This window comes from Atheta coriaria, unplaced genomic scaffold, assembly GCF_025399875.1.
Source record: "Atheta coriaria isolate IRGN ID8LTWV9N9 unplaced genomic scaffold, Caltech_Dcor_3.1 hic_scaffold_4_pilon, whole genome shotgun sequence".
Taxonomy (NCBI): domain Eukaryota; kingdom Metazoa; phylum Arthropoda; class Insecta; order Coleoptera; family Staphylinidae; genus Dalotia; species Dalotia coriaria.
Window position 1 is genome coordinate 52,394 of NW_027045446.1, and position 24,096 is coordinate 76,489.

The 24,096-nt window shown below is 34.1% G+C and overlaps 4 protein-coding genes across 4 annotated transcripts in view; 1 reads left to right on the top strand and 3 right to left on the bottom strand.

Moving 5' to 3' along the window:
- The window catches only part of LOC135790123 (skin secretory protein xP2-like), a 4,861-nt gene extending 719 nt beyond the window's left edge, over positions 1–4,142 (bottom strand). The window contains exons 1-2 of the mRNA XM_065300177.1: positions 3,919–4,142; positions 2,908–3,849 (exon numbers count right to left, since the gene is read on the bottom strand). Coding sequence (XP_065156249.1) covers positions 2,908–3,849; positions 3,919–3,927 — 951 coding nt within the window. The 5' untranslated portion in view covers positions 3,928–4,142. The remainder of the gene's footprint in view (positions 1–2,907; positions 3,850–3,918) is intronic.
- LOC135790071 (angiotensin-converting enzyme-like) overlaps positions 1–18,283 on the top strand; it is a 27,090-nt gene extending 8,807 nt beyond the window's left edge. Inside the window, exons 9-10 of the mRNA XM_065300115.1 lie at positions 10,970–11,110; positions 17,037–18,283. Of these exons, the coding sequence (XP_065156187.1) occupies positions 10,970–11,110; positions 17,037–17,346 (451 nt within the window). The 3' untranslated portion in view covers positions 17,347–18,283. The remainder of the gene's footprint in view (positions 1–10,969; positions 11,111–17,036) is intronic.
- On the bottom strand, positions 7,673–9,049 carry LOC135790073 (MAGE-like protein 2). Its single transcript, XM_065300117.1, has 2 exons — positions 8,901–9,049; positions 7,673–8,805 (listed from the first exon to the last, which is right to left on the bottom strand). Exons 1-2 carry the CDS (start codon positions 8,910–8,912, stop codon positions 7,762–7,764), a joined length of 1,056 nt encoding a protein of 351 aa, XP_065156189.1. The 5' UTR covers positions 8,913–9,049; the 3' UTR covers positions 7,673–7,761.
- On the bottom strand, positions 15,315–16,774 carry LOC135790072 (uncharacterized). The gene is made up of 2 exons (XM_065300116.1): positions 16,653–16,774; positions 15,315–16,586 (listed from the first exon to the last, which is right to left on the bottom strand). Exons 1-2 carry the CDS (start codon positions 16,662–16,664, stop codon positions 15,471–15,473), a joined length of 1,128 nt encoding a protein of 375 aa, XP_065156188.1. The 5' UTR covers positions 16,665–16,774; the 3' UTR covers positions 15,315–15,470.
- Positions 18,284–24,096: the final 5,813 nt, after the last annotated feature.

Consider the following 24,096-nt stretch of genomic DNA (forward strand, 5'->3'; position numbering starts at 1 on the left):
TTGCGTACTTCACGTTCAGTTGCGTATTGCTCGCCGTAGTGTTCTAATCCCACGTTTTCTTTACCTTTGAGTTCAAAGCTCCAGCCACAGGTTTTGATTCTTCAGCAATGAAGTTTCCTCCGAAAGGATTTTAGCGAGTTTTTCTGCTCGTTTTGTGTTGGTTCTGATTGTTGGTCATCTTCTTTTGCTAAGTGTGGTTACCAGCAAAAGCGCAACGAGCATAAAGTATCCCTAAAAAGTATATAAAGTAAAAGTACGTAATATTTTCCACGTAGTTTCACTTCTTCTTATGTTTTTTTTTATGCTTTTGTTATGTAATGGTTGATTTTTCACATACACTTAAACACTCTGTATATCCATCTATTATAGTCATATGATGAGTTTTTTTGTACTTTTGATGGTTTTGTGGTTTGATACTTTACACATTTTAGTCTCATTGCACACACAAAACCGATAATAACAAGTGCGGTCGATGATATGTGTCCTCTAATGACTTGATGCAACACCGTCTTATATATACAGGAAATTACCCACTTTTGCACTTTACTTCCATCAAGATGGCATTATAGCCGAACAAACGCGAAACTTTTCGCCATCCCCACCCGCGCGCGCAGACGCGAAGAAGCGACACGGTTTGATCACCTCAAGCGAGACCCTTCCTCGAAAGTTATCATCATCAAACTCACTTTTAACCACACTAAACTATTAAACACACTAAATTATTAATTGAAACAATTAATTTCGGTAACGATATTACACAATTTACTAAACACGTTGGTAAAGAAAGTAAAAATTTTAAATTTTAATTTTTTCCTTGCTCCAATACCCGAGATAAATGTGTTTTTATTTTTATCTACGAGTAGCAAAGAAAGCAATTGTAATTAAATCAAACATTCATGTATAGCACGCGTTATGCAACGCATGCGCGAGTTACTTTATCTGCACGCGCATTGTGTTTCATTCGTCTGTGGAGCGAGTTATAATGTGTTGCACATGTTTTGCAACGCGGTGCAACGCCATGCCATGCAAATAGCGTTTTTATATAATACTAATACAGATATAATTAAAACATTTTGATTGTGATATTGTGATGGTTATGATCTGATTAATTTCTGTACAATTAATGTGGCAAGAATGATAAATGTGAAGCGGTTTATGAGCGGATGAAAAGTGCGCCATCTTTTTATTATCGTTTTATAGGTTATGAAGTGGAATAATATACAAGTTATAAACAAGTAGTAGTTATGTAATAATTGCAAGTAAAGTTTATTTTGTTTTGGTTTAGAAAAGTATGAAATTATTAGTTGTAAAATAACAAATGAAAAATTTATCCGGAAAAATTTGTTTTTTGCGTTTTTTTGATCGAAAAATAATTTTTTTTTTTTTTGATAAAATTTTGTCAAATTGTTTTTTACACTTAAAGAAATATTATCCGAAAGTTTTTTGTTTAATTTTTAATGTCAAAAACGTGTTATTTATCGGTTAAACTTCTTTATCCGGTTTTTTTCATCCGGCTCAACTTTTGTCATCAAAAAATTTTTTTACAAAATACATTTTTTCAATTTTATTCTGTAAAACGTATTTTTTTGCCGTCAAAAATTTTTCGTCCGGTTTTTTTTTTATCCGGATCAAATTTTTTCTTTAAAAAATCCGGTTTTTTACCGGTTATTTTCATATTGCCAAAATTTTATCCGAATTTTCTGTTACTAATTTTAATCTAAAAATTAGGTTTTTTTTATCCGGAATTTTTTTTTTGTAAAAACCGGTTTTTTACCGGATATTTTCATACTGCCAAAATGATATCAAAAATATTTGTATCTAATTTTTTCAAAAAGCTAAGTTTTTTATCCAGAATAATTTTTGTTGCAAAACCGGTTTTTTACCGGTTATTTTCATATTGCCAAATTTTATCCAAATGTTTCTAATTTTTTTCTAAAAATCAGATTTTTTATCCGGATTAAATTTTTTTGTAAAAACCGGTTTTTTACATTTTAACACATAATTTTTTGTCTAAAATCATTTATCCGGTTTTTTCTCAACTCTTTTCTAGTTATATCAGCATAATTACACTCTGACTGAAACTATGAAACACATGATCTCTTCCTATCGGAAAGTTAGCGGTGTTAACGGCGTCAGCCTCAATACCAAACTGTCATTACGTCCGTTATGCAGCAGCTCAACTTGAATAGCAATAATCATTAGCGCGTTGCTTTTTATTGCCTCATTTACGAAACGATTAATGAAACAGGCGCAAAAAAAATAATGCGGAAGCCACTTTTCCATCAACGTACGTGATTTTTTATAATAATAAAATAGAAAAAATAAAATAACAACAAATTAACTAAACAGAACTACAAACAAATCCAAACACAAAAACACAAAACAAATCTTTGATTTTTACAATAAAAAAAACAGCTTAAAGTAAACATGAATAAATTATTATAATTGCCAATGGTCTAAATATTGCTCTCAACATGGCCACTTCCGGTTTGCAGACATATTTACACACAAAACACATACGTCTTGCTGTTATATAAACGACTTTGTGGGAAACTTCTAAAATATAACATCAAGAGTAGTGGACTACTCTGCAAAGTGGAATACCATGAAGATTATCACTAGATACATTTATGGTCGACCGGTTTACCATTTGTGATCATGAAAGTCATGATGGTGTTCCTCGTGGTGTTCCTCGTGTTTATGCTCTTCGTGGTGTTCCTCATGAATTGGTACATACACAGGGTACTTGATATACTTGGGTACCTTCTTAATGACCTCATAGGGTACATGTTTGATGACCTCATAGGGTACGGGTTTCTCTACTTTTACCTCCACTGGATATGGCACTTCTTTGTAGACGGGCACTTTTACTTTTTTGTAGACTGGATACGGTGCGGGTACCTTCACTTCTACTTTGTAAGGGATTTTCTTCTCCACATGGTATGGTACGGGTTTATCCACGTAGACCTTGACTGGGTAACGTTTTTCCACCGTGTAGGGCACATGGACCTTTTTCTCTACTTTGACAGGGTATGGTTTGTAGACATGGACGGGTACCGGGTGATCTACATGAACTTTTACGGGTACCTTGATTTCTTTATATACTGGATAAGGTTTTGGGACTTTGATGTGTTCATAAACAGGGTAGGGGACTTTTTTCTCGACTGGGTAAGGAGCGGGTACCTTCACTTCAACTTTGACAGGGATTTTTTTTTCTACGGGATATGGGGCTGGTACTTTTACTTCGACAGGGTATGGTTTATCAACGTGGACGTGTACGGGTACCTTGACGATTTTTTCAACTGGGTATGGTTTTGGTACGGCGTATGGTACCTTGATTTGGACCTTGTAAGGAACAGGTACTTTTTTCTCAACTGGATACGGATGTGGTACCTTTACTTCAACTGGATATGGTACTTTCTTTTCTACAGGTACAGGGATTTTTTTCTCTACAGGATAGGGTACCTTCACTTCCTTGATGACTGTAACTATCTTTTCATGATGGTGTGGTTCCTCTTTGTGTTCCTCCTCTTTATGCTCCTCGTGTTTATGTTCTTCTTCTTTGTGCTCTTCATGGTGTTCCTCCTCAACTGGTTTCCAGTCATGTTTGACTTCATGTTCATGATGCCCTATATCATGATGTTCAATATGATGGTAACTAATCGCTGGTCCATGATCCTCCTCATGATGGTGTTCTTCATGGTGTTCCTCTACTTCGTGTCCGTGACTACCAGAGTCTCCAAAATCATGGTGGTCATGATGGTGTTCCGCATCTCGCTTGTCATGCCTTCTATCGACTCGAATACTGTCGACAAGAAGCAGGTGGCAGATGCCAATCACCAAAAACACCTACAAACACACCACACACAGACGTACCATCAATATTCTAAACAAAATCTTTATAAATTCTCAACTTACTGATCGCATGTTCACCGTTCACTATCGCTATCAGTTCTTGCAATGCGGCTGCTACACTTCGTATTTATATACAACTGTCACTTTCCCTTCGCGTCTCTTTGCGCACCGAAAAAATCTCCCACTCCGCTTAACTTGAGTCAAAACAGACAAAGACACTTTACAATCGGCGAAAACTAATTACGCGCCCGTGCGCCGCCCGGAAATGAGCGAGTTAGTGCATAGCGCGTCTTCTATACCAACTTCAATTATTCAATTCGTTGGTTCAAACACATTTTGGTCACAATGGCATTTGGATATATTGTCGGAAAGAAAACTTATTAGTGCAGTTATAATTGCATTCGCGTGACATGCGTTGATTTGCGTAAAATTTGCCAATTTGAAAGTGTCGATTAAAAACACACACACAGCATAATGATGATTGTATGGAAAACAACATAACCTAAAAAATTTCATAACCAAGCAAATCTCATTAGTCAGCAATGTGAGCGATTTTAAGTGAATCTTGTAATCGTAATCAGAGCTGCAATATGAAAATATCGAAAGGAGTAATAAACGCGTCACACGTCGCAAAAATCCGTATGAAAATTACAACCATACACTTTACATGCGTTACTTTTACTTTCCGTATTATAATGAATTAAGATCATTCGTTCGCTTAACAAATTACACTGCTGTTCGTGTGCGCAGAGAAAACCAAACGCTTTTCTTTCGAATAAGTTTAATGTCCGTAAATAAAGCAAATATAGCAATAATATACAATTACGGTGAACAAATGCTTGTAATCGTTATTGCTCTGATTGCGCAATCAATTTGTACAATCTAATCTAATTAGTTTCCGTCAGGTGTGAGGTTATGCACGTGCATAACCTAAAAATATTATATGGCGTTGTATACACTGTCAAATCTGTCAAAAACATAACCTCATCACAAAAATTATTTTTGATGTTTTTGGTATTTTTTCTTAAAATATTAACAAAAAAAAAACATAAGAAATTATTTTATGAAGAGTTAAGTGAGTTTTCACTTTTTTTCAAGCAACAATTCATATAAAATATTGTGAATTGTTTGTGTGCATGTCGCTGTCAAGTTTAAGTATGATTTGACAACGTTTTGACCTGCGCAAAACATGATTTACATAGTTGTGAAAGTAAAAATTTTTTTTTGTGATTTTGCTTCACATATGCAAGGAAATCGTTCAATATCTGCAATAAGTGGCAATTAAAGATAATTATAAATTACACAATGTGTTCATATTTCTAAATCTGGCAATAATAGTTTGATAATTTCAACTTTCATCTTTTTATTCGAAAGTTATTATTGATTACAGTGATTTCGGAGAAACCATCTCGTAAGATATTGATGTTAATGTTATATTTTTATTGTATTGCCTCTTCCTTGTTTTGTATCAGTCAAGACAAGATAAAATGGAAATGAAAACGCGTCGGCGAGTATATCGATGCAGGAAATTAAATCACCGGAAGTCAGCTTGTTACCGTTACTCTACTTGCGATTCTTGCAACTTGCAGCTTGCATCTCGCGGCATTAGTTATCTCACTATTCTCTGTACTCGCATACATGAATAATAATTTACCATTCTCTGCACGCATGCGTGAAAAGCACACGTTTTGAAAAATCAGCGCAAAAATTACTTTCATTCATGTTTCTCTCATCTCAAGAGCAAAATATAAAAGAAAACGATGACATTTTTCATTGGAGGCATTAGCATTGAAAATGTGACAAGTTCCGCGCATTCAAATCGAGAAGTGGAAGCAGAAAGAGAAATAAAAACTAAATTAAACGATGCGAGCATTAAAATGAAAAGCAGTTTACGATGCTATTACAAGCGACGTTTTCGTTTTCTACTCGCGCAGGCGATAACTGTTTAGTTTGACTTGGAAGTTTGTAACATCTGTCGGACAGTTGGACTGTTACTAACGAGTAATTACTTCTTTCTTACCTCTTGCGTCGTTAAGCGCTAACTTCTCGGGGACTTGATTTTCCATTAAACTGCTTTTTTAGACGCTCAAAACTGTAATAATCACATGTTTCCCAGAAAAATACAACCAAGAGTCATTTTAGTGTTGGCAAAACGTTAAATTCAAGAGAAACACGTAAATATTTTATGTGGCAAAGTAATACTGATATAATTTTGTTTATATTTTGTTATCGCGTTTGATTCTGAAGGCTGTGAAGCGTGAAATAAACGCGGTTTTGATTTTAATGCAAATAAATGCATTGCAGCGCCAGCTAGTAGAGAATTTGAGAATTAGTTGGTTTGTAGATTCTACTCGTGCGCTACTCAAGCAGCGTAGTAGAGTTCGTGTTTGTGTGAATGTGACGCACTCACACGGACAGGGGTGTCACTCCGTATAACCCAATGTTCTTTCACTGACACACATGCACTACACACGCACACCACTACACAGACCCCCTTTATACTTTTAAACTCTCAAAAACACCATGAGATGTCGCTACCATACACTTTTCAACTAAAATATTCTCCACGATAAAATAAATTGATTTTCCTCTGTTTAACAATAGAATATTGTTTATACTTACAACACAACTCATTATAACGCGTCCAATTAATGCGCTTTTGATAATTTCATGTCCGAAATTAATTACATCGTCAAAACGCGAAAGATAATTAAAATATTTTCAACAATATTGACATAATTGTTAATTACCAGTAAAATACACACTTGTGGCAATTATTCATCTGCTGATTAGTCTTGGAACATGACGAGAACATGCGATCGAGCACATTCGCACACATATCTGTCTATCGAGAGAAAAGCGTCGAAACAATGAAGTAAACAAACGACAAGCGTCTGCGGCGGCTAACGGCTAACCAGAACAACAACAACAACATTATGTAATGCTGTAACGCATAATGCGAACATAAATACCCATGAAATGCGGCACACATACGGAATGCAGCAACGGCAACATTTTCCAAACATAATTATCATCGTATTCTGCAGAAAGATATAAATCTCAAGCAAAAAATACACAAAAACAGAAAAATCTTAAAAACAAAAAAAAAGTTATAGATATTTTAAGTTTACGTCATAAATTAGTAACATACACGACTAATAAATGTTAATTTATGCATAAAATAACACAAAATTGGTTTTTAGAAAATATTTCATAAGAATAATCATGGTTATGCTACAATGCAATGTGTGTTGCCTACTTTGTGTACATTGTGTTATTGTCCGCGTGACCGTGAGCGTGTATAACCTATAAAAGCTTTTACTTCACGTCTATTATATCTATTTATGCATGAATTCAATAATATCAAGGACAAACATTCTGTTCGGAGTCTGCATAGAAAAGTGAATCGTTCTACTTCTTGTTGCTGACATGCTGACATTAATTGCAGTTTGTTAACTAACGATCACAACTACATAACCAATTTTCATAATGGTTGCTAATTGAGTTGCATGGCTTAAATTACGCACCGATTCACTTCTAATTGTTTTGGCATCAATATTCAATTTTTAACGATCTGACCTGACCGTGTACCTCGCATCATTAAATTTGATATTTAAGCATAAATAAATCCACAGACTCGTTGAAAATGTTTTTTTGTGTTTTGTGTGAATGTTGTATTGTTGGTTGTATAACTAACAATCATTTTGTTTGTTTGTTTTCTGTGGGAATTTGATTTTCTTCTTTTCTTCTTGTGCAATTCCTCTGGCACAATTCACACCTAGATGTGGCAAACGATGACAAATCTGACTTAAGTCCATTTAAATTTTTTACGTTACTTTATTTAAGTTAAGTATAAATTATACACATACAAAAATATCATTTACATTGTTTTCTTCTTGGTTATGTTCAATAATGTCCGTAATGCGGGTCATAATGATGATCATGAACCGGGTAGGGTACGGGTACCTTCACTGGATAAGGTACGGGTTTCTCCACAGGGTAGGGCACGTGTTTCTCAACGGCAACAGGATATGGACGATCATAAGGTACCTTGACTGGATAAGGCACAGGTTTCTCAACGGCAACACCTATCTCCTTGATAACAGGGTATGGTGCTGGTACAGGTACCTTCACAGGCACCGGGTATGGTTTCTCAACTGGATATGGTACTGGTCTATCAACAGCAACCTTAACCGGGTATGGTCTTTCAACCGGATATGGAACAGGTACCTGTTTGACTACATGAACAGGGTATGGTTGTGGGACATGTACTGGTACAGGACGATCAACTGGTACCTTCACTGGAACAGGTACTTCCTTCACTACTGGATAGGGTTGTGGAACATGAACAGCAACTTTATAAGGGACATGGATGTGTTTCTCTACTGGGTATGGTGCTGGTACTGGTACCTTCACAGGTACATGGATCTGTTTTTCAACTGGGTATGGTTGAGGTACGAATACCTTCACTGGTACTGGTCTCTCCACGTAAACTTTATAAGGAACATGGACGATTTTCTCAACTGGATAAGGTTGTGCTACTGGATATGGTACCTTCACAGCTACTTTGTATGGAATGTGTACTTCCTTCTCCACGGGGTATGGAGCAGGTACGGGTACCTTCACCGGGTACGGCACGTGTTTCTCCACTGGATACGGGATGTGTTTCTCAACCGGGTATGGAATAGGTACTCCTTTAACGATGGTGTGTACAGTTTCATGACCATGGTATCCTGGGTCATAGGCACCATGACCCAAAGTTAACCCACCGATGATTCCATGTCCGCCTTGACCCAGATGGTATCCGTTGTCAAATTCCGGTCCATAACCGTAGCCTAAACCCAACAGACCACGTTTTGTTTGTTTTTTATCATCCAGGGACGCCTTCTTCTCCTTCGCTTCCTCACCCAAGGTGATGGAAGCGATGAGAACTAAGAACCCTAGTATTAACTGAAACACACCAGAAGATTAGGAACTGTAATCACTATAATCCAATGCAGGTCACTTTTTTTTGTTTAATTTAATTTTTCACACTTGAAACTCACCAGTAGTTTCATTTTCGGACACACCTGGTAATCTACCAGTTCGAACCGTGCGAACTGTTTGTGGTTATCATCGGGGCTGGCGGTAACTTTATATACAATGCCACCACTTTACTTTCGCTTTCGATCTTCAATGGCGACTGAAAATACCGCGTTCAAGCGTGCAACCCAACCACCTCTACTCTCTACGACTACACATCCCAACTATTGGTATGGCACCTACCATATCGTACATTAATAGGGTTATACAAGCGCATACACTTCGATTCGTGTTACGTAGTCGACCGGCCAAGTCGTAGTCACGTTTTGCCCAATACGCATCTCTCAAGAGTTGGAATAGAATTCGTGAATTGCGAACAATGAGTAGCCTACCTGCAGTTTGAAAATGTACTGACCCGGCTGAAATATACGATTATGGCACATTTTATAGAGTTGCACCGCCGGCTAACGAGCGAGAAAGTGATTTTCTTGTGCGCGGCGGCCGCTAAACGCGCAAAACAAACAATTTTTCGCTCGTTTTCGAGTGTATCTCGTTTGTGGAGCTGCAGGCTAATTCAATTGCACGATGTTGCGCTTACGTAACTGTTACAGAAAGAAGCAACGTAGAAAATAAAACATACAAACGTTTTCCGTTCGTTTTGAGGTTAAATTGGGTTAACATATCATAACACAACTTGAAAACTATGCATTTTGTTTATTTTTATTAATTTTGAGGTTAAATTAGGTTAAAATATTAAAATTCAACTTAAAATTTAATATTTGAGTTATTTTTCAGTAAATTTGAGGTTAAAAGAGGTTAATATAGCATAATATAACATAAGAACATATTTTGGAGGATTTTTCTTTGTATTTGAGTTTATTTGAGGTTAAAATATTGAAATATAATCTAAAAAAATAGTATTTTAAGAAAACTAGGAACATTTATTTAATTTTCCAGTAATTTTGAGGTTAAATCAGTAAAATACACCATAATACAACCTAAAAATGAAAGATTTTAGTTATTTTTCATAAATTTTGAGGTTAAATGAGGTTAATATAGCATATTATAAACTAAAACAAATTTTTGTAGATTTATAAATTTTTCTTGGTATTTGAGCTTGTTTTAGGTTAAAATATTGAAATATAACCTCAACATTTACTCTTTCAAGAATACTAAGAACATTTATTTAATTTTCAAGTGATTTTGAGGTTAAATTAGGTTAACATATCATAACACAACTTGAAAATAGAATATTTCTTTAATTTTTATTAATTTTGAGGTTAAATTATGTAAAAATATTAAAATACAACATATAAAATGGAAGATTTTAGTTATTTTTGATTAATTTTGAGGTTAAATGAGGTTAATATAGCATAATATAACCTAAAAACAATTTTTTGGAAGATTTTTAAATTTTTCTTTGTATTTGAGCTTATTTGAGGTTAAAATATTGAAATACCACCTAAAAATTTAGTATTTTAAGAAAACTAGGAATATTCACCTAATTTTCCAGTAATTTTGAGGTTAAATGAGTTAAATACACCATAATATAACCTAAAAATTCAAGATTTTTATAGATTTCTTTTAATTTTCTTAATATTTGAGTTTATTTATGGTTAAAATGTCAAAGTATAACCTAAAAATTAAATATTTTGGTTATGAATCATTTTAGATACACATTTCTATAATTTTTCATTGATTTTGAGGTTAAACAAGGTTAATACTTCAAAATATAACCTAAAAACAAAATATTTTTTAATTTCTTCTATTTTTCCTCTCATTTGACCTTATAAACAGTTAAAATATGACAATATAACCTAAAAATCCCCAATTTTTACCTCGTGTCATCCCACGTGATCAAAAAATGACTCCGACACGTGCGAGACGAGAAGAAACCCACGTCACGTAACGCGCTCCATTACAAAACGAGCGTCAGTTGGCAAACGGACAGAAAATACAAGTTTATCATGATATGGCGAGGAAGTGCAAATGAAGTGGATGCGAAATCATCGTGTGCACACAAACTTTACGCACATTACACAATATTTTAATTAGCTGTTGATGTATGTATAAACTCTTATGCTTGTTCTAGATATTTCGTGAGCACAATTCTGCAATTCCAAATCTATCGCTCTTTGTGCCAGGCGGCGGGACAGTACGATCCGGCGGATTTATCAAGGCCATTGCACAAGTGCGACATATACCGGAGTCGTGATGCTGGCCGCATTTTAAGGTGAGTGTTCGATATTAATTTGATCTAAACTTGTTTAATTGATGACCCTTTACGCTCACAAATTGCGTTGGGATATAATCAAAGCCTTGACCTAGTTTAAATTGTTGGCGACGACAAGAAGTAAAAAGAAATTTACAAAATCACAACTTCCACAGCTGCGGCTATTAATACATGAGCAATAAATGATTGTTGCATGCGAAATAGTCCGGTGTTGCAGTAACAGTTTTACCTACTCAGTAGTAGTGCGTTGTGAGCTGCGCGCGCAGTCGCAATATGTATTATGATTAAGAAAGTCCGATTCAATTACACTAATTATTTATTATTACGATACAAGTACAAACTGGTTGTTAAACGGATTCTCTATAATTGTTTAGACTTAAGTAACTTAGGTTTTTTTTTGCGGGTTTTGGTTTTGGTTGGTAAATTGGGAAAAAATTATAGTGAGCTATAAATGTCAAGCGAAAATTACAAATTGCTACAATTTGATGTTCAATAAAACTGAAAGCGAAAAGTGATTTACTGCCAGGTGGATAATGGCTGCTTTTGTAAGTTTTTTAGACTTTTAGAGTCATTGTTTTGGTTGTGATGCTGCGAGCGGTGTTTCAACACAACGGCAATGAACGTAAAATTAACAACAACAACAAAAAAAACACAAATTGCGTACGCACATTATTTTTTCTATTTTTAAACATTTTTTTACTTCGACATTTAAAGCGTTTTTAGACAAATCGTGAATAAAGTACTTTAGTCACGACCTTTAGTCACGGGGCGGAGATTTTAATCAAACTCGTGACTAAAACACCATTTTAGCCACTTGATACTTAATATACTATTAAATTTATTTTTGCAAAAAATTAACTTCCGTATATTTATTTATTTATTTATAATTTTGCATTCACATATTGTTTATGCAATAACCACCAACGTCAAGATGCAAAACACGATAAGAAATGAAGATATTTTACTTTTACTTGTTTCTTATTGTTGGATTTCTTGTACTTGCATGACTTTCAAGTCTCTACATTACATTGATAAATAACTTAAGTCAACTTAACAGTTAACATTCAACATTCAAGTAAATTCACTCAAACAATTATTGAGCTAGATTTTTTGCAATATTGTGATCAAGGTTAAGATATACATTATTTTGTCGTTGCTTTTTCCTTTTGATTATCTTTCAATCATAAAAATTTCGTGTTCTTTGCAATAAATAATTAATATTTAGCAACATCCTTAATTTTTTTGCTGTGGCCATGTCAAAAAATGTTCAATGTTGACTCAAATTGCATAAAATAGATTTTTTTGACTTAAGTCAAAAGTTAAGTAAAGTTACTTAAGTCAAGAATTAAGTGACTTAACTTAAGTCATGTTTTAATTTTAATTTTAATTATGCATGAGTTAAATTGTGCAAGACAGGAATTCGGTAATAAAAGTAATAATAGTAATAATATCCGTTTATGTTAATATAAATAAATTATTTATTTAAATTAATTACAAGTGAGTGAAACTGCCTTAAACTAAGTTAAATACAAATGAAAACATTTAATTTATGTCTCTATTACAACACTACCAGAGACATGTTAACCCAGTTGACTTAAAATGGCGTCAAATTTAACACAAAACTAGTTTCACAGAATTTATTTATTTAAAAAATTAAAAATTTGTATGTAAAATCAATTCATCTTGTTTTTCTTTGTTTTTGTCTTCTCGTTGACGATGTTCTCTTTGATCTTTATGATCTCTATAATTTGTGTGATCTCGATGATATCTATGATCTCTATGTTGATGGTCGTAAGAATCACGATGTTTATTGTTATAATTATAATAATCACGATGGTCACGCTCGTTTTTGTATTTATTAGTAACAGGTCTAGGCCGTTTTCTTTCATGATCCACTTCCGGTTTCTTTGGTTGATAATTTTTCTCTACTTTATTCGACGCTGAATAATATTTATCGAAATCATTGTTTTCCGGTTTCTGTACTGTCACAAAATGTGGTGTATCATCACCGAGGTGATAATGTGGACCAAAATGAGGCTCTTCTATATTTTCCCAATTTTCCGGTTTAATTTCCGGTTCCGGTTTGGGTACTTCCGGTTTCCAATGATAATGATGATCAAAATTTTGGTAATATTCTTCTTCTTTGTGTGGCACATAAACCGGATATGGTTTATCCACGAATACTTTTACTGGAACCCTTACCTCCTTAACAACCGGATATGGATGTGGTATCGGTACAGGTATCTTCACCGGGACTTTTACTGGGACGTGAATTGTTTTCTCAACTGGGACTGGGACAGGTACTGGGACGTTTACTGCGACTGGGATTTGTTTTTCTACTGGGATAGGAATGTGTTTGATTACCGGGTAGGGTTCAGGGATACCTTGATAGAAGGTGATTGTTTTGTGGATGTGGGTTGTGTGACCTAGGTTGATTGCACCTGAAGGTAAAGGGGGATGTAGTAAAGGAGATGGTGTTGTGGTTGTTGTTGTGGTTGATAGGAAATAATCAGGAGGGAATGTTGGTAGGGTTAAGGTAGGTGCAGGGGTTGTTAGGGGTATGTCTAGGTTATGATCAAGGTAATATCCATGGTCGAATTTGTCACTGTATCCGTAGTTTACGTCTAGGGCAAGACCACGTTTTTGTACTTTGTCTTCGGATTGTTTTTCTACGTTTTTTAAGTTTTTTGATGGTTTTGAGTCTTCATTTATTGTTTTTGATGGTACCACTGTAGATGTATCATGTTTTGAGGTTATTTCCGGTTGAATTGTTGAATTTGTTTTATCTTCAGCTTGGATTTTATTAAAAAATACCAAAAAGAGTAAAAACCACAACTGAAAATCAAAAATTATTAATTTTTAAAGAAATTGTTGTTAAATTGTTGTTTACGTACCAAATTCATGTTTATACTGAAGAAGAAAAGATGCAACTGGTGATCAATGGTATTAAGCTACGGTTTTTATAAGATTTGTGCCATTTGTGTTTTGATATGTGCAATATTTGCATCATGATGTGATTTGACTGTCATTTGCTTCCTTTTTCTTTATTGCAAGTTTTTTTTGTTTGTTTGTGTTCATCAGGCAAATAAATTCGTAATTTCTTTCTGCAATAGCAAAAGAAATCAATTCTGATTTACATACTCGTATTTAGTTTGGTAGAATATGTATGAATGTAAATTAGAATAATATTTATGAAAAAAGTATAGATTTTGAGGTTTTGATAATTTTTTTTCCGTAAAATTTGCTTAAAATTGGAACACAAAATTTGTTATAACTCGGAAAGTAATTAAGATAGAGAATTGATTCTTGCTTAAAATGATAGATCTCAGTAGAAACTATAGAATTGATTTTATTTTTATTTATAAAAATTTACCAATTAACTATAAATCTAAAAAATAAATGAAAAAATTACGATTTTTTCTGTCCCAACCAAAAAATCAGAAAAATTGGCATAACTTTTAAACGAAAAGAGATAAAACAACCAATTTTGTATTAAAGGGTAGAATTCAATGAGATCTATAATACTATCTTGGTATAAATTTATTTAGAACTTTTAATTAAACATAATTTACTAAAATTTAACTGAAAAAACGTCAAAAATTGACATTTTTTGCAATATATCCACAAAAATAGCTCTATTTCCCTCAAAAACAAAATAAATCACCAAATCATCACTATAAATAAATGTCGTAAGAAATTCTCTATGTACTAATACCGTTTGAATCACTTTGTGCGGCAAATTGAAAACAAAATCTAATACAAATTTAATGCATGTATGAAGCAATTTCACTCTCGACGCAACTAAATGTAGATCAACAATGTGAATGTGCTCGACATCAATTTTCTTACGTATTCGTTTCAATCAAGCTCCTCACATGCGAGTGTGAGACGCACGCAGTACTAGATTACATTCACGCGCGTTCCTCCAGCGAATTTAATTGCCGAAGAGCGAAGACTGAAGAAACCGGAAGTACGCAAATGTGTTTTTTCTCTTACTCCACATATCACGTAACGCCAGCAATTTGTGAGAGTTGATGTGAAATATAAATCAATCGCATTACTACGTATTCGCCACACGAATGGCAATTAATCTGGTTATTTTAATTAAGTTTCGTTTTGGTTTGGTTTGGTGAAAGTGTAAGTGTCATAAATCAAAAAATCGAAAAAAAAAATTTTTTCTTAAAAAAAAATAAAATTCATCATGTAAAGAATATTTTTTTATTATAAAACATATAAATTAAAGATACAAAAACAAAAATGAAGAATTATTCGATGTCAAGTCAAGAAGAAGAAAAAAGACACACATTCTCAGCATGAAGAAGCGCACACACAGTGTGGATCACAATTATAAATTATCTATTTAGTAGTGATGATCGTAGTGGCCGTGATGGTCGTGATGGTCATAGTGGTGATCATGGTGTTCGTATTGATGTTCATGATGGACATGTACCGGAATAGGTACCTTCACTGGAACAGGTACTGGTTTCTCAACATGGACCGGAACATGCTTGATCACCTCATAGGGCACAGGCCTGTCAACTGGTACCTTCACCGGGTAGGGCACTGGTTTCTCAACTGGTACCGGGACTTGCTTGTAAACAGGGAAAGGTTGTGGTACAGGTACCTTAACTGGAACCGGGTATGGTTTGTCCACTGGGTATGGTACTGGACGATCAACATGTACTTTCACCGGGTACGGCACTGGTTTCTCTACTGGGACTGGAATACGTTTTTCTACATGGACAGGGTATGGTTGTGGGACATGCACAGGGTATGGACGATCAACTGGTACCTTTACAGGTACTGGTACTTCTTTGTAGACTGGGTAGGGTTGTGGAACATGTACGGGTACTTTAACTGGGTATGGAATGTGTTTCTCAACAGGGTACGGTTGTGGTACGGGTACCTTGACTGGAACATGAATGTGTTTCTCGACTGGATACGGCTGTGGGACCAGAACTTTCACTGGATATGGTTTATCCACGTACACTTTGACTGGGACGTGCACTATCTTCTCAACCGGGTAGGGTTGCGGCACTGGTACTGGTACCTTGACAGGGACCTTAACTGGAACATGGATATGCTTCTCAACGGGGTACGGCTGTGGAACGGGTACCTTCACTGGGACTGGAACATGTTTCGTCACTGGTACCGGGACGTGTTTGTACACCGGGTAGGGTTGTGGGATACCCTTGTAGTAAGTAATGGTCTTCTCCACATCGGTATGGTGACCTAGGTTGATCGGGGAGTAATGATGATGATGGTCATGATGATCATGATGTCCAAAGTGTTCAACATGTCCGTGATGTCCACCAATTCCAACATGGTATCCATTGTCGAAATCACCGCCGTATCCGTAACCCAAGTCGAGTAATCCACGCTTGGTTTGCTTCTTATCGCCAGCGTCAATTGCTTTCTTCTCCTCGGCCTCGGCACCAAGTGCCACTGCAGCGAGGACTAAGATCGCGATGCACAGCTAAGGAAAGGATTACCAACAATATAATGACTTATCTTAAATAACACAAAATTGCACTTAACTCACCAATGGCTTCATAGCTGCCTCGTGTGTTTGTTCTGTGCGTTCAAGAAGTGAACTGCTTGTTGTCGATGAGACCCGGACGGTTTTTATACCTCCACATCACTTTCGCCACCGTCGAGCGCATACTCATGGTACCCACCTTCTGTCTCCGCTGTGTCTTTCGCCGTACCATGAGTGTGTGTTGTGTTATTCAATAGCGCAAATGTAAAATGTAAAACGTAAAATGAATCGAAAAACTTAAACATCACACAATAAAATTGTCATACCATGTTCATGTGGTGCGTTCATGCATCAAAACAACGACCTCGTTGTGTTTTACACAAGACCTACCATCAAACATGTCTTTTGTCTTCCTATGAAATTAATTCGCTTTATTTCTATTTTTAGTAACCTAATGGAAAAGGGATCTTCTTTACCATGGGCTGACACATTGTATCAAGCTACAGGTGAGACCCGGATTAGTGGTGCGGCTTTAAGGGAATATTTCCGGCCTTTGGAGGATTGGCTCCGAAATGAAAACCTACGCACACAGGAATACGTCGGTTGGTTGTATGATGGTGATTATTGTAAGCAAAGCATCGAAACAGCTGGTTTGCAAGTGTATGGAGGGTTCTATAACTCTGCACCTCAAACTGTCAATAGTAATTTGTTGGTTATGTTGTGTGTGCTAGGGATTATCACGTGGAATAGATATTGATTGTTTTTTCTCGTTTTTTTTTTTTTGAAATTAAGTAATCCGGTTCTTTTCGCTTTCGGTTGTCGGTTTTCTTCTTGATACACATTTCGTATCCGCTACACAAGTGTAACAGTAACATATGCGGCATGTCGATTTTTCGGAGAAAGTTTTTGTCAATTTTGAACGTGCGCGCCGTCAGGGAATTTTTTTACGTCTATGTCACGCACCGCACTTGTAATTATTTGCAAAATCGTGGAATATTGCACAAGATATTTGTCAAAACATACAAATACATCCGTTCAATTAACTTAAGTAAGTAATTTAAGTCGTTTAAGGTCACCGGGTTTTTTCTTCTTTGACAATACTTGATTGTTTGATTGTTTTTTTCATTTCTAACCTAAATTATGCTCTACTTTTGTAAAAATTAAAAAAAAATTACAAATTGCGTCTGCCATCTGTTGATCTATTGATTAATTATAAAGTCTTGAAATTTAAATCGTTTTGGGAGCGAAATTAATAGATACCTAACGAAATTTCTAAAATTCTTAAGCAACTAATAACGGTCGAAATTTTCACAAAACGCATGCCACGGATGCTGGCTGAGAGCCCGAAACTAATTCCGGTCTTTAATATTAAGTCTCCGAACGTTTAATTATAGTGTTACATGAATACGAAGCATTTAACTATTTTTTGTTGTTCACAAAACGCCGAAAAAAAATATACAATAATGTTAGACACGCTTTGTTGAACATGTTTAGTTGAATCAATAACGATTGCAACGCGTGAGTAAACACAATTCTTTTTAAATAATAATGATTTTGGTGTAAGTGTAAGAAATAATTGTATATGATATATAAATAGTCATAGTTTAAGATAGAATTTTATACTTTTTATTCGCTTGTACTTGTATTATAATATAATTTGTTATTAAGTGAAAATAAACAGAACGTAAGCAAAACGTGCGTGGAATTATACTCATTATATTGCCGCATCGATTCCATTGTTATTATTCTAGAAGGAAAATGCAAAAATTTATAAAGAAGCCGCTGTGTCGCGGTGTTACTTTCACCTGAAATCGATGTGTGCCAGTAGGCAACCTTTGTCACCGCATGAATGACACTTACAGATCTCTGTAATATAAAAATCAAAGTCACAGTTTTTATTTTGTTAATAACTCATGAACCGGTCGACAGATTTTGATCAAATTTTGTTTATAGTTTGATCTTATCACTGACTATCAGAATATATTTTAAAACATAAAAATATTTATTAATAAAAAGTTATAAGCAAAATGTAATTTTTATTAAGGTTATGTTATATTTGACAAAGTCGATAATGCAGAAAACTTTTTTATTTTTAATAATTAATATTATAACGAGTTTTATTGATAAATAAATAAAATAGTATTGATTGATGTTTTGACCTTGATTTAATATTAAACAGCAATGCAATTTATTTTACATCGAACAAAAAAAACGTAAATTGATTGATGCTGTAGCAATTTGATTGCGGAGGAATCTGCTTTGGCACGATTGTGCGCTCGGATTTTATTATTGATTATTATTGTCGATTACGCACGACCGCGGCGCAACAACATTGCGACAGAAAAGGAGCTCTCGTGCGAAATTTGCATCGCGCACGTTTTCTAACGAGACACGACTTATGTTTACTATTTTCTTACATGCACACACTCATAGACAATGCGCAAATGTTAAACTTGTTTATTTATTCACCTTTCAATCGATCTACAACGTTTATTTCCATGATTTTTACATAAAACTACATAAAACCGATAAAAAATTTTTTTTTAATGTTTTAATGTTTATTTCTAAGATGTTAAACATAAAACAAATAAAATTCAAGTAGAAACAACAATGGGACACGTTTTCTTGTGTTATTTTTGCGCTGCTTGCTAAATGTTACAAATTGCGGCCCTCAATTGATTCAATTATCAACTTCCTAGTCCAATTACTCGACTGATAGAAGTTGCTTTCTATTATCTCAACAAGCCACTACATCTTCAAACAAATCCACCGCAGTATTCGCTGAAGAAGACGAAAATTAATTTTTTCTTTTTTACTTTTTGATCTTAATGCAAAGCAATATATTATTACGGATTATCTGAGCGCTTTGGACGATGCGATATCGAAATGCCATCGCAATACTTTCTCTTATTTATTGGCGAATTAGTCCGGCGTGGAATTCGGATGAATTCGTTGCTTCCTATGCGCTGTGTGAACTCGTAAGTTAATTTTGTTTTAATTTCTCGTTTCGACGTTGGACAAGCGCTACCGGGTGACATTTACACGCAAAAATGTTAAAAGTATTATAATTATATTTCTATTTTTTTTAGTTTTTTTTTTAATTATTGCATAATTGCAATTAAATTGTGGTGAAATACGAGTACAAGTGCATTACACAAATTCAAAATGGTTCATAATTTTATTACACCGCAATTAATTGCTTCATCGTCTAACAAATGTTAAAATTAAAGCAATCGCATGTGAATTAGAACTTTAAATTTAAAGTTTCATTGAATATTGAATACAAAACGTTAATTAACTTAATTATTGTTTTGGATATTATAATAACCGAAATTAATTGAACTGAATTTATTATTTACAAATAAACAATGGGAGATATTCACAATTAAAAATTAAAATGAATGCAGAGCTATTCATGTTGCTATGTATGCAACCAAATATACATTAAAAAATAAAAATTTAGTTTCATCTTATTTTCTCATCATTTAAACATGAGTAGAGTGTAAATATCCAAATTTTATGCCGCCATTAAATTTATCTACGTCACAGCACACAAAACAAAATGGTTCACAGACATTTCGCGAATCTCTTTCTAAATTTCAACATTCTGCGAGTATGATATATATTATATAGCACACAAACAAACAGTAGATGTGAAGATGTATAATTTGGCAAGAAATAATGTGTGACTGCTAATTGAATGCGATAATTAAAGAAAAGACTTGATTCTCATCACATGAATCAACATTATTTCAACGTAAGCATAACAAAAGCTTTTATTCGAATGTCGAACGTAACTAAAACGTGAATTATTGATTGTATCTACATTGGAATACTTCACAAGATAATAATCGTTTCCTCAAGAAAGTACTTACTCTAGTTATGCAACCCAAAATACTTTTTAACATTTTTGACATTTTTAAAGCGATTTATGCCTAAAACTATATCTAAATTATGATAAAATATACAAATGAGTAATAATTTCGTATTGGGTCATTAAAAATGTTACAACATCGGCGCCTGGCTTGTGTAGATGTTGATGTGTGTTTCAGTTTCAAACGCATGAGAACGAGAAGATGGCCGCCTGCGTGCGTGCGATGCAATGCGACGCAATTATTACAAGATATCATAAATCAGCAGGTAAGAGCTATTAAATCTGCGTTGCTTCCTCGTTCATTTCGTTCGCTGCGAACCGTTTCACATAACCCACACCGCGGCTCAAAACCTTTTTGCGCTTCGATTCGTTCGCTGCATTGCAAAATGATGTGTTTTCACCATTCACAAGCGCACTTAATGAAAAACCAGTTTTTGTTCGTTTTATTCATTGATTATTCAATTAGGTAAATCTAGATTCACACTATTAATATGTATCAATCAGTTATTAATACTATTACACACATAGATGGCGCTGGTGGATAAAATCTCCATTTTGATAGCAATGGAATGGAATGAAAGGCTTTCTTTCGAAAAAACACTTCGACGTTTTGTCTCACATCGCAGCGAACAAAAGCCTCATTGTCTGATTATTGCCTTATCGTTCTCTTCGCATCTTGGGAGCCACAACGAGCTGTATTAAATGATTGTGTAACACTTAATCGAATAATTTCGCGGTGGCCGATATAATAATGGATCCCATGATGTTTCATTTGTTTTATTTATTGTGTTTATTTATGGGTAATGTGTGTGTGTGGTGAGTCGAGCGTGACAAAAGTTCAACTAATGGATTAAATTCACTAATATTAATAAATTTGAAAGTTTATTAATTTAGAGTGGTTACAAACGTCGTAGAGAATTGGTTTATATGTCATTTTAAAGAGAATTTCATGGAGAATAAGTGTAGTTAAATTTATAATTTTATTTTAAATAGTTTTTGAGTTATTTAATAAAATAGTTAGGATTTTGCGAGTTTTGATAAAAATTTTGAGTAAAAATTTTATAAAAATCGTGATAACTCAAAAACTAAAAGAGATAAATCAATGATTTTTTATATTTTATCTTAACATAACCTAATATACCTTAATATAACCTAACATAACCTAAAAATTAACTTTAAAATGTTTTAAAGCAGTTTTTATGTTTCAATAATAAAATGTAATTCTAATATATTATCAACAGCTCTTGAACATATGTAGTGCAATAAAGCTGATGATGCTCAGAGAGCTATCGAAACAATAACATCCTCTTGTTGTGTCAATTCCATTCATTTAAATCTCGTCACCAAGCGTCCCTTGTTCACATTCACGTTCATGCTTTGTGCAGAACTCGATAAACAGAAGCATCGCGACCACGGATGCAAGTTCTCCATCACCAAAGCACACAAAATACAAAACACGAAATAAACTTTAATATAACTCAACGCCGACTGCGAATGTAATTAGATTTTATTAAGAAATTAAGCAGATGTTTGATGTTGCGTCGTCAGCGTTCACAAGTGTGAAGAAATTGTAAACATTTTACTCAGTAATGTCGCGTTTACTCGTCCACAGTGCGTCGGCGGTTGAATGAACAATATGTGAGAAGTTGCCGGACAGTTATTATTTGAGTTTGCGCCGAATGTGAAGTGTGTGTAAAGTTTTATCGGAAGTGGAAGTGACATTTGATCCTACACCTGTTAAAAACACGTCGAAAGGTATATATTGTGCAAGATATAATTAAAATATTCAAATGGCTTCGGCTAATTAAGTGCAGAAGGCGATTTAAATTTTAATTCATTACGTAATCATTCGGATTAACCAACTAAATAGCGTGAATGATTGCATTGAGCGCGTTGTCGACGTACTCGTATTCAGTGATATGAAGTAGTTTTCGAACTTTAGTTTTAGTCGACATGCGCATGAAATTTCAACCTGGTGTGAGATGCAGAAAAGTTTTGGCGCATGAATGTTGAAACTTGTTGTGAATTTAGTTGATTTCCAGTTTGAGATCTAGTTCTATTGATTTAATAAATTTCATAAATTTGTGTTTTAAAGCTATTTTGATACTTTTATAATGCAATACAAATTGCCTATAGTTGACAGAATGTGTTTTGGAGTGTAACTCCTTTAGATATTGATTTTTAACTAAAATTAGTGAAGTAAAGCTGAAATTTTGTAAAAATTTAGTTTATTTATAGTTTTATTGATTTTTGATATAAATAACATGTTTTATTAATGTTTTCATCATATTTTTGTTTTTGAAGCTGTTTTAGGCTTTGGTAATGCATTACAAGTTGCCTATAGTTGACAGAATATGTTTTGGAGTGTAACTCCATCTAGTTGTGGATTATTCAACTAAAATTAGTGAATTACAGCTGAAATTTCGTAAATATTTAGTTTATTTAAGTATTTATTGATTTTGGATATAAATAACATGTTTAATTAATGTTTTTCTTAATATTTTTGTTTTTAATGCTATTTTTACGCTATGGTAATGCATTACAAATTGCCTATAGTTGTGAGAATATGTCACAGAGTGTAACTCCATCTAGATTTTGATTATTTAACTAAAAATAAGTAAATTAAAGTTGAAATTTCCGAAAAATTTAGTTTATTTTATAGATTTATTGAGTTTGGATATAAATAACACGTTTAATTAATGTTTTTCATTATATTTTGGTGTTTAAAGCTATTTTTACGCTATGGTAATGCATTACAAATTGCCTATAGTTGTGAGAATATGTCACAGAGTGTAACTCCATCTAGATGTTGATTATTCAACTAAAATTAGTGAATTCAACTTGAAATTTCGTAAAAATTTAGTTTACTTATAGTTTTATTTAATTTGGATATAAATAACACGTTTTATTAATGTTTTTCTTTATATTTTTGTGTTTAAAGCTATTTTTAGGCTTTGGTAATGCGTTACAAGTTGCCTATATTTGACAGAATATGTTTTGGGATGTAACTCTCTATGATTGTGGATTATTCAACTAAAATTAGTGAATTAAACTTGAAATTTCGTAAAAATTTAGTTTATTTATACATTTATTAATTTTCGATATAAATAACACGTTTAATTAATGTTTTTCTTAATATTTTTCTGTTTTTTTTATTTTTAGACGTTGGTAATGCATCAGAAGTTGCCTATCGTGGTGTGAAAGTGCGTCTGAGCGTAACTCCCTCTGGATGTGATTCATCCAAGCCCGTGGGAATGGACTTCCAGGACAATGCGCTTGACACGCCTGAAATCGGACGCGTAATTAACGCGCCGGCGATAATTAACAAGCGGGCGGCGATTGCCGCCGTTGTCGTTTCCGTTTCCTGCTCGCGACGGCGGCGAATGCGGCTGGATTATCCGGCGAGCATGTTTGCCAGCACGAGGAAAGGTCAGGTTCCATGTGCCAATTAATCGCGGAGCAATTAAATCCACTTGTCGATACACAACTCGTCGACAAACAAACTATTATACACTTAACAACATAACAACACAAAATAACCTACTTAGAGTCGGTGATATTTTTTTTTTTTGATTTGATTTGTTATTAATTGCATAATGAATGGAAAACGGAAGTATTACGCATGAATGAGCG